General features: G+C 46.8%; 1 protein-coding gene across 1 annotated transcript; it reads right to left on the bottom strand.

Moving 5' to 3' along the window:
* Positions 1 to 410: 410 nt before the first annotated feature.
* Positions 411 to 11,226, bottom strand: LOC118090148 (phosphatase and actin regulator 1-like). The gene is made up of 3 exons (XM_035125522.1): positions 11,148 to 11,226; positions 2,160 to 2,306; positions 411 to 535 (listed from the first exon to the last, which is right to left on the bottom strand). Exons 1-3 carry the CDS (start codon positions 11,224 to 11,226, stop codon positions 411 to 413), a joined length of 351 nt encoding a protein of 116 aa, XP_034981413.1.
* Between the last annotated feature and the right edge of the window lie 217 nt (positions 11,227 to 11,443).

Here is an 11,443-nt window from a genome sequence, read left to right as displayed (position 1 = left end):
TTTGGCATCACTTTGTGGTTCCTGAGTTATATAGTTATAGATGCCATAACCAAAAATGATGTGTGTGCGCGCACACACACACTCCAATTAATGACCAGAAAGGAATTAATGACATGTCACCCAAAGCAATCAGCTGGTCGGGTGAAGGTATGCAGTTTGCATTTTACATCTTACTGGGTGCAAAGAGACAAGAAGGTCAGAGAGGCTGGTGGAGGAGAAACACACCCATTTCAATAATAGACAGAGAACCACAAGATTACAAACCCCCAGCTCAAGCAATCTTTTAGCATGCTGAGAGACAGGGACTTCCAGCAAAATCAACCATAGTTTCCAGTATACAGTACTAGCTTAACCCCAAAAGCCTCCCGATATTTAATGGAAATAATTGAAGGATTGCCGTTTGCTCCAATTCAGGGGTAAAATGTGGCTGCTTGGACACATGCCTGGAAAGCCCAGACCTGTGCATGAAGCATTGAAGCAAAGGAAAGAGTGGATGAGCTCTCAATTCTGTCAGACTTTTCATGAGTCTGAACGCCTGAGTAAGGAAGGTGCTCAAGAGGTCACAGTTGAGCACAGTTGTGTATGGCTGGGGCACCCACCACTTCCCCTTCCTCCTCCCTTCCTTCAGAAGCAGGTAGAGAGCAGGTTGCAGGAGGAAAGAGCCCTTTGAGGTAAACAGCTAAGCATGAAAGGGCAAATGTTGGAGGTGCAGAAGAAGGATGCTTGGGAAGCCAGGATTATGGAGGAGGTAAAGAGGCAATTCTGGACTAAAGGGCTATAGAGACACCTGCAGATAAGATTGCGCATGAGGCTGCTATATGGGATGGGCACCTGATGAGGCAGCAGAACTTGAAGAGCATGGAAGTGTGGTGTTCAGGTAAGTGTGGAAGGCACTAATGAGATCAGAGGACAGAAGGATACTTGAAGGAGGATGGTTGGCTGACTGGAGTTTGAGTGTTCTGGATCTTTGGGCAAAAAATAGCAGGGCTGCCCCCTTTTTGCTGGCTCTGATCCAGGGCCTTCCAGAGCATAGAATCATAGAGTTGTCAAGGGACCCCACGGGTCATCTAGTCCCACCTCCTGCAATGCAGCCTGAAAGTATATGACACTCCCTCCCTGCCGTGCCAAAATGCTTCAGTGAAGCGTGATTTTAGCATGTTAGGCTTCTGTTAAAGCCAGGAGGCGGCTCTATCTGCAGGAGGTGGCAACCCTACAAAGGCAGAGGTAGAGGCTGAGGGAATGACAGCTTGAGAAGGGGAGGACAAGAGGAAAGGAGAATGGGGAAGAGTGGATTGAGATGGGCCAGGCTGGGGAACCACATCCCTTGAGATGTTCTCAGGCTCCATCTCCCATCCTGCCTGCCCCTATCGGCTATGCCAGCCGGTGCCCATTTGGACTTGGGGGGTCCCAGCAAAAGCTACGAACCCCAGCCCCGGCTGAGGGAGGAAGAGGAGGAAGAGGAAAGCAGCTCTGGCAGCTAGCAGGTGGCTTTGAAAGGGAATGCAACTCTTCAGATAAAACGCTGTGCAGGGTGGAGGGGCCAGAAGGGGGCGGGGCCGGAGGCTCAGAGGGAGAGCGGCGCCCAAAGGCAGCAGCAACCTTTCGAGAAGCCGAATGCAGCCAGGGAAGCCGGCCTCCCTCCCCTTCCCCACCTCTGCACCCAGCAGACACCAACCCACGCCTTCCAGGGTGTCAGAGGGCTAGAGAGCTTCTCTCACTCCACATTCTCAACTTCGAGGTCACCATTGCTCGCCTCGCCTCCAGTTCCAGACAGGGAATCCGGCGCTGTCACCCAAACAAGTCTAGGGATGAACACCTCGCCGCCGCCCCCCGCCACCGCCACCGCCTCAGCTCCTCCCCAGTTTCCAGCCGCGCGTGTGTGTGTGTGTGTGTTGCACCAGCGCCTTGGAAGGGCGGGATTGTGGGGGAGAAAAGCGAGGGTGACAGCCAGGACATGTCAGGGATTCCCATTCCTGCAGCGGCTCCCCCCCCCACTTCTGCACCCAGCAGACACAAAGCGGTGTGTGTGTGACAGATATATAGAGAGAGATTGTGTTGCAGATACAGCAATAGCAACCTTAGGCTTCCAGCAGGGAGAAAAGGGGTTTTGCATGAGAGTCTAGGGGGTGGTGGGGTCGGGCGAGGTGGGCGCCACTCACCTGCCTCGAGGTTGAAGGAGATCCTGGCCTCCGCGAGGTAAGGGGTGTCACTCTTGGACCGGACTCTCCTGATGGGTCTCCGGTCTATGTCCTCCTCGGAAGATGCCGCCATTAATGTGGGTACGGTGAGCAGGGTCGCCCGGCGAGCTGGTGAGGGAGGAAGAGGATAGAGAGGGGTGGAAAGGAGGAGGGCGCACACGCATAGGAAGGGGGAGGGGAGAGAGAGAGAGAGAGAAGCAGGGACACACGGAGGGAGAGAAGGAGGGAGGGAGGAAAGAGAGGAGGGGGAAAAGAGAAAAAGAAAACCCGTCAAGGATCTGTGGACTGGAGTGGAGCTGGAAACCCTGCCCTGCCACCCCTCTCCTGGCAGCCCCAGGGGCAGAGGCACTGCGTCCCCACGTGGCACCCTGCAGAGCCAAACAAAGCATGAAGCCTGGTGGTCGCCTCCAAAGCCATCGATGCAACGATGAATGGTGGCTCTTTAGTGGGCTGGACCACTTCTAGCCCAGCAGATTTGCAGATCAATGTTTAGCGTGCTTTGTTGTATTGCCCCCCCCCCTCTGTGTGTGTTGCTTCGGGTTTCCTGGGCAAATGTCCCAGCGGAGGAAGCAGGTGGAAATGTCTTGAGTTGTTCAGAGAGAGCAATGAAATACAGGCGCCAAACTTTTTCTTTGAATTCTGAATGCTTAGAAGATAATGGGGAAAAAATGCGAGGGAGTTGCTAGCCCTTCATACAGCTGCTGTTAGCACACATATTGACAGTAGACATGCCTTTAGAAAAAGAAAAAGAAATAAAAGGATAGGGCAAAGATAAGGCCCTCATCCAAAAATTAAGTACCTCTGGTCATGCTTGTTAAGGATTAGCCAGGGGTCTCCAAACTTACGTTGCTGAGGGCCAGTGCCACCAGCGCCAATCACGCTGCAGGGCGGAGCACATGGGAGCGTGCCCCCATACGCGTGTGCACACGCGATTTCCAGCACACTTCCGGGTCACCGGAACACCAGAAATAGCTTGTGCGCATGCACATGGGCCTCCTCCAACCCAGAAGCGCACTGGAAATGACGCTTGTGCATGTGCAGAAGCTATTTTCGACGCTCGGTGACCCGGAAGTGGGCAGCCATGCCATTAAGAGCAGGCGGCCGCAGTGGGCGGCGGGGGGTGCCGGGGGCCGCATAAAAGAGCCTTGCGGGCCGCATCACGCCCCCGGGCCTTAGTTTGAGGAAGCCTGGATTAGACACTCTCTGCGTTTCTACATTATCTCTTAGGGTTGCCACATTTTTATCCCACTCAAGGAACTCAAGACAGCTAAAACAAGAGTGCTTCAAAGTGTTCAAAGCACTTTCCATACATTTTCCACAATCCTGTATGATGGACTAGCATTATTACTCCCAAACTGCGCTATGTGCGTGTGTGCATGTGCACATGTTAAGGCTGAGAGTGTCATGTCTTGTCCAAGGTCACCTAGTTCTGGAGTGGGCGATAAGGACCATGTGAGAATGGTTTCAGAATTCGGACTAACGATTTTGACCATCCAAAAACCAAATGGTTGACTACCCTTATCAAACAGTTATGTCTATGGACATGAGTAGCCGCCTCTTGCCTAGTAACACCCTGGGTGGGTCTAGCTCAGCATTGACTGACCACAACTCTCCAGGGTTTCAGACAGAGTTCTCTCCCAGCCCTACCTGAAGATGCTTACCTGAAGATACCTGGGACTATCGGTATGTAAAGTGGATGCTCTACCACTGAGCTATGGCCCTTCTCCTATGCTGGCCATACACTGGGAAGTCACGCATACAAATGCACCCTTTTTACAAGACCTTACAGAGAGGAAGACTCCCTGGAAGAGACCCTGATGTTAGGAAAGATTGAGGGCACAAGGAGAAGGGGACAACAGAGGTCGAGATGGTTGGACAGTGTTCTCAAAACTACCAACATGAGTCTGACCAAACTGCGAGAGGCAGTGGAAGACAGGAGTGCCTGGCATGCTTTGGTCCATGGGGTCACGAAGAGTTGGACACGACTAAACGACTAAACAACAACAACAACAACAGAGAGGAAACTTGGCTTTAGGTGTTCCTCGCTCTGCTCATTCAGCCAACAAACACCATATTCTGTTCTGGGGAGAAGAGCCACAGCTCAGTGTGCTTTGCACACAGGAGGTTCCAGGTTCAATTCCTGGCATCTCCAGGAATTGGTTCAGGCATCCCCAAACTTCGGCCCTCCAGATGTTTTGAACTACAATTCCCATTTTCCCCAACCCCTGGTCCTGTTAGCTAGGGATCATGGGAGTTGTAGGCCAAAACATCTGGAGGGCTGCAGTTTGGGGATGCTTAGTGTAGATGGTACTTAGTTGGCAGTATGACCTATGTTCTTCATGGTTCCTTATATCTGGAAATATGACCATTGATCCTTCATTATGATGGCTGAGCAGCCAGCATGATATGAAATATGTAGCAATGGCTGAAGCCAAACCTTGCAGCAACACCTGTGCTATTAGTCCCATTCAGGCAAGGTGCTAAATGACCTTGAACCAAAGGCTACTTCTAGGAATCCTTCATCTTTCTGAATTGTCCTCTATGGGAAATGAATGTTTTAAGGGTGACTTGTTTATGAATGGCACTGAAACTAAGAGCATGTGCCCTGAAGCTATCCAAAGATCCTCATCTGGTTCTGTCCCTCTAAGCCAAGCATCCGCAAACTGCGGCCCTCCAGATGTTTTAGCCTACAACTCCCATGATCCCTAGCTAACAGGACCAGTGGTCAGAGATGATGGGAATTGTAGTCCAAAACATCTGGAGGGCCGAAGTTTGGGGATGCCTGATCTAAGCAGCAAAGCCAATGGCCGCCAGCAACCCTTTTGCCTTCTCCAGCCACTGGATCCCTTACCACATTCCAATAAAGATGGCTCACACAAGCAAGACAAATTGGATTTTTCAAAAACAATAATATTAGAAGGTTTTATACACTGCTTCTAAACAAATTCCCATGCTTAAGCTGTTATGTTCAGGAAACGCTCTAGCTTTTGTTTGTTTTGGCAAAAGGACTTATATAAAAATAAAAATTCAAGAATAGGTAATGACAATCTTTCATAATTAGAATTACAGTGCATCTGTCCCTGTGATTTCTGGCCCAGCAAAATATTTTCTTCAAGAATACCAGTTTGTGGAAGCTCTGCATTTTCTCCTGGTAGGAAATCCAGCCCAAGGGATTTTGCTTACTTTTTCTGCACTTGCGTATCTATAAACCAAAAATCTTCAGCTGTTCAGCTTCAAGAGTATCAGGAATCATCTGTGTTTTATGCCTCTAGTTGAAAGAAATTTCAGCCACCTGCCAACACCCATAAAGAAATGTGCATATGTTTGTGTTTTTAAAAATCCCCCAGAATTTCAAGAGGGGAGTGTGGATCCAGACTTCCCAGTGTGCATTTTGAACAAACAAGTCTCTGGGGGACACCTATTAGCTAATTTTAATTGGGATACTAACAATGTTAATTGAGGGGGTTTGTTTTTTGTTTTTTGAAAAAATATCTATGACCGAAAAATGGCTCATTACGTAATCACCTGCATTTGTATTATAATTTGTAATCATTTTCTTCCACGAGTGTTTCCTTCCTTGACTTTCCTCTGGCATGAAGATGAGTGGATGAATAGGGCCATCCTATGTATATCTATTCGGACATGAGCCCCATTGAGTTTCAATCCTATGCACATTTTCCTGAGAGTAAGTCCCACAGAATATATAGGGACTATAAAGAGTAGCATACTGTAAATCAGTTTGTTTTGTACATGTCCCTTCAAAATACTATGTATCTGTCAGTATTCTGAGGTTCCTGAAACACATAAATGTAATAAATAGATCCCACCCACTTCCTTGCCTCAAATTTAAATCAATGCTCAACTATACAAACATGTAAATGGAAAGTTGAATTGGATGCTGCTTTCAATCTGTAGGTTAGGGAGAAAAATCATTATTTTGTGTCTGTCATGTACAGAATCTTGTACAGAATCATGTACAAAGAGTAAAGAACATATGCAAGTGTTAAAATATAAGCCAGGCTGGCTTCCTGGTGAAGTGATAGCCTAATTGACTATTAGGGGATCAAAGGAAGTGGATCTGTGCCAGATACCAAATGGGTGGACTTCCCTCCTTCAACTGGCTGGTAGTTAGAAAGGAAAAGTTGAGAGTTCAGAGAGTTGAGTGATGCGATCTAGAAGCTAGAAGCGGAAAACCAACAAGCTGGGAAGCCAGAGAGTCAGAGTGATGCTTGATTTCTTGAATGTTCTTAATTGATTATTATTTTTTAACAAAAAAAAAGGTTTTATGTTGCTGTTTTTACTACTTTGTTGTTTGTTGAGCCGGGCTCCTTTGGGAGGCAGGGAAGGAGAGAAATTGAATATGCAAATGAACAAACAAATTATCCCTAGAACTGACCAGAAGGGAAAGGTTTTCAGTTCCTCTCAATTATGTCCACACATTGCAATACCTTGTAGAAAATGGTTGGTAAAAGCATATGCCATTTATTCTCGGTGCCTACCAAAAAGGGTAGGCAATTCTGCAAGCCACTGAAGACCCCTTTCTGGCCACTCCTTTTTCTTCCTCAAAGAGCTGCTATTAAAAATGCCATATTCTTTTGTCACAGCTATTTTAGCGGGGGTAGCTAAGAAATGGCTAAGAAATGGCTATACCTGGTGTTTCAATGTGTACCAAACACACACAAGTCCAGTTTGGCTTTTTCACCTGTTTCCCTGTGGTTCATCCTGAGCATTCCCAGTTACAGTTGCTGCTTCTCAGCAATGATTCATGTGAGACTCGTGGCTGAGAAATGTGTCACCCTCACTCCCCCTTATCTGGATACTTCGGCAATCTGATTTATCGGGAGCAGAGGAGTGCCTGGACGTGAAGGGGATGTAAAGTATATTGACGGTTATGCAGTAACATGGAAATAATGGGCCTGTTTTATTGTGCATGTCAACTGTGGGTGTTGATTTTCATGTTTTGATGAACTGGTTTATTGTGTATTTTAATTGTGTGTGTTTATTTTTATTTTATTTTTTGCACCTTCTTTTATACTTGTAAACTGCTTAGAAGGCACCTTGGCATGAATTTTGAGGTTTATTAGGTTTAACTTCATATAAATATAAAACTTAAACCTAATGCTGTACATACACATTTTTTAAAAATGGCTATTACTAAGCCTTCCTTTTTAACCAGGCCTTTGGTGGATCTGATTGACATCCTGTGCCCTTTTAAAATGTGACTCTTTTTTCGGGGGGGGGTTATTCAGTTGCTGTTTTTATTTTTATTATATATATTGTGGTTTTTATGTTGATCTTTTCTGTGAACCACCCTGAGACCTCTGGGCATAGGGCATAGCTGCCAAGTTTTCCCTTTTCTCGCGAGGAAGCCTATTCAGCATAAGGGAATTTCCCTTAAAAAAGGGAGAACTTGGCAGCTATGGCATAGGGTGGTATATAAATTCAAAGAAGAAGAAGAAGATCCAGGATTCCATGGCATGTAAGAGATACAGTAAAACTGAACTACAATGAGTCAGAGGGGAAAAAATAATCTCTGTGATCGGAATGTGTGACTTGTTCATCTTGTGTTGGCCTTCAGCCAGTATATGAGCCAACCTTCTGATAGCACAGATCTTACGATCCCCTGGATTGGGAAAATGTCATCTTACAGTGGGTCAAAAAGAGGTCCCCATGTTCTAATGATTTGGTAGAAGGTCCCTCCCAGTCCACCAGGTTGTGTAAATGATTCTGTGTAATGTCTACAAAGCAAGCGAGGCTGGCACTGTAACCATTATGGGGAAACTCTTAATTGGCCCAGTGACCATCCACTGACAGGACCAGAGTTACTGCTGGGCTTAGATTGCCCATTGGCTTGCAGCCAGTTCCAGAGCCTTGAATAGATTTCATTTCTGGTGACACCATGCATAACTTTATATTGCCTTTCTTAATTACAAGAGGCTACAGCTCCTGACGAAAGCTGAAAACCTCCACCATCTGTTTAAACGCCTACCAATCTAAATGACAAACTTGTAAGCGCCCATAGTGTTTAGATCCCCCTTTTGCACTCGTATATATTGGTTGTTACCCAATGGCCTCTAAACACGTTAACATAGGAACTGCTAGACCGGTGCAATGGCCCAGCTAATCTAGCAATCTGCTCTCCCAGTGGCCAGTCCGGTGCCTGTGGGGAAACCTGCAGGCAGGGCCGAAACACAAAAGCACTCTCCCCTCCTGCAATTCACAGCAACTAGGATTCAGCAACATATGGCCTCTGACAGTGGAGGTAACCTGGATATCATTCCAGACAGAGGAGTTCCCTTGCATCCCAGAGAAGTGCAAGAGATTCAAAGGAGGGGCCCCTGCTTTATTTAGGCAATTCTCAATGTCCCCTGTTTTAAACTGAACGTAATCTTTAATCCACTGATTTAACATAATCAGTATGAAACAAGATGTTCAATTCACGCAGCGTACTTTAAGCAGTCATTGAGCATAGTTGGAATTTGCGCAAGTCAATAAGCAAGAAGCAGGCGCTGTCAGTTTTATTCACTCTGCCACCTGCTGGTGCAAAGAGAGACAGACCTGAAGAAATGCATCGAGGAGCAGCTCAGTGAAATCAGATGACTTTGAATCAAGTTCCAGGAATCAAGAATAAATAATAATTTCAGTCCTGGCCCTCTGACAACATTAGGAAGATTGCGTAGGTATTTCAAAATTAGCACAACGATGAATGAATTCATAGTTTTGGTTCAGCATTTGCCAAGGAAGTGGGCACTTGGAAAATTGATGTACTGTTCACATGCACAATTAATTCAGAAACTCTTTATTACTGAGGCCACCCTTCTTTTGATTGAGGGGGATTTACACAGGCAACAGAATGAGGTGGGAAGTGTTCCGAGGCGGTCAAGTACTTTATAACTCTTCCAAACAGAACATCATTTAAAAATATGCCTGCATTATAACTCAACAAAAACTAAAGCTCCCTGCAAGGAGAAAATTAGCACAACAGGGAGAAATCTCTCTATTGTATTTTATTTCTTCACAAAGGGCAGTGGTTTTTTATATTTATTCATTTATGTCAGGGAGCATTCAAAAGTGTAATAATGCCAGCAGTGGCGGAGCTTCATGCTCCAGCACCAGGGGCGGAGAGCAGGTGGGGCTGGCGTGCGTCCCGGGGATGGAGTGTGCCACCCACAGGGGGCATGACACGTGTTTGGGGGGCGTGGTGCACCACCTGCATGGGTGTGGCACACATTCTGGGGGTGTGGCGCGCGTTCTGGGGGTATGGCGCACGTTCTGGGGGCGTGGGGCGTGTTCTGGGAGCGGGCACCCAGAGTAGGTGGGGTGGCAGCCGCGATGGAACCCTACCTGGATCACGCTGCCTGAGGCCCCCCTCTTTCTACCGTACGCCCCTGAATGCCAGGAGCCCTTGTGCCTTTCTGTAAAAGCATGGCAGTAACTGGAAAATGCCGGGTGTCTACAGCAGTCTCCTGCCACATAGAGCCTGGGCATTTCTCAATAATTTCCTCCTTAAAGGCTCAAGGTTACTCAAGACACCTCAGCGTCTTATCTATGGGGATGAAAACCAGCCATCTTGACATCATTTTGGGTGCACACCAAATACATTTTCAGTCCCCTGCTCCTTTGAGATGTCACCATATTTTTCACAGCTCCTTGGGCCAAATGAGAGGTGACATCATGATATCCATGGTAGGGTCTCTTTTTTATATATGTTAAAAAATAAAAGCAGGGCATAGAAAATAGAAAATGGGAAGAGTGTAATAAATTCCAGCCAGAGTGTTGGAGGAAAAGGGACTTAACATCATGCATACCTAGTATGTTTCTCCCATAGTCGTTTCAAGATCAAGTAAGGTCAAGAAAATGGCAAAGTGGGGAAAGGATTGCCCTCCCTCCCCTGATTCCACCAGCCCCGATCTAACTCTGCTCTTCTCAAAAGCACACAGCGGAAAGCCAATGTGGTACAGTGGTTTGAGCAGCCTTCCTCAACCTTGGGTCCTCCAGTGTTGTTGGACTACAACTCCCATCATCTCTAGTTAGCAGGACCAGTGGTCAGGGATGATGGGAGTTGTAGTCCAATAACATGTGGGGACACAAGGTTGAAAGTGTTGGACTAGGACTGGGAAGCCACAGGCATGCCACTCATTGGGTGGCCTGCAACTAGTCACTGCCTCTCAGCCTAATCGACCTTACAGGGTTGTTGTGAAGAGAAAATGGAAGTGTAAGTTTGTGTGTGTGTGTGTTTGTAGAGCCAGGTGTGCTGCTCTTTGAACCCCCTGAAGGAAAAGTAGTGCAACAAACAAACAAACAAACAAACAAACAAACAAACAAATCTTGTAGTGTCGCCATTAGCAACTTGAAAGGTGCATTGAAGATTGAAGCCACCTCCCATAACAAGAGAAACAGACACAGTTTCCATCCACTGGTTACCTTCATCTCAGACTCCTCCACCCTCCAATGGCCAGCCTTGCCCAGTCTCCACTCCCACCCAAGCCAGGGCTATTCTTTCTTTGGAAAGTCATTCCCAAGTCAGCTGAGCTATCTTTGTTCTACCACAGGGGTCAGCAACCTTTTCCAGCTGGGGCCGGTCCACTGTTCCTCAGACCATGTGGTGGTCTGGATTATATTTTGAAAAATAAAATTTAAAAAATGAACGAATTCCTATGCCCCACAAATAACCCAGAGATGCATTTTAAATAAAAGGGCACATTCTACTCATGTAAAAAAAAATGCTGATTCCCGGACTGTCCGCCGGATTGAGAAGGCAATTGGGCTGCATCTGGCCCCCGGGCCTTAGGTTGCCTACCCCTGTTCTACCATAAGAAGGGAACTTACCATTTCCCCTCATGCCTTCCACCAGGGGGCAACAGTGCCTTTACTTTAACACATCTATCATCATCATCATCATCATCATCATCATCATCCCCAATAACTCACCCCCTCAAATTACATTACCTTGAGCTCCTTGACTGTAAAACAGCCGATAGGCAGAATCAACATCTAGGAGGTAGTCCATCTTGAAAGGACTATCCATCTTAGAGGGATTTTGTGGTCACTTCCCCCTTGTTTCCCAAAGTGATGTAGTCAGCCTCCTAAGAAAAGGAAGAGGAAAACCCTGACTATTAAAACAGGCTAAAAGCTTACAGACAATATTTAAGCCATCCTAATTTTGGAGGGTGGGAAGATGGGGTGGGAATCCTCTGCTTTTTCATTTCATTCAAATCCCCAGTTTTCCACATTGCATGTTTCCC

This window comes from Zootoca vivipara, chromosome 8, assembly GCF_965207765.1.
Source record: "Zootoca vivipara chromosome 8, rZooViv2.hap1.1, whole genome shotgun sequence".
Taxonomy (NCBI): domain Eukaryota; kingdom Metazoa; phylum Chordata; class Lepidosauria; order Squamata; family Lacertidae; genus Zootoca; species Zootoca vivipara.
Note: the sequence above shows the minus strand (reverse complement) of the source record. Positions and strands in the feature narration are given on the sequence as shown.

Excerpts from the sequence above, each read along its gene's own strand:
- LOC118090148 (XM_035125522.1), bottom strand. The coding sequence starts at position 11,226 with ATGGATAGTCCTTTCAAGATGGACTACCTCCTAGATGTTGATTCTGCC. Across the intron at positions 2,307-11,147 it reads TTACAGTCAAGGAGCTCAAG|CTCGCCGGGCGACCCTGCTC; the intron begins GTAATGTAATTT and ends CTCCCTCACCAG. Across the intron at positions 536-2,159 it reads CTCCTTCAACCTCGAGGCAG|GCGTTCAGACTCATGAAAAG; the intron begins GTGAGTGGCGCC and ends TTCCTTACTCAG.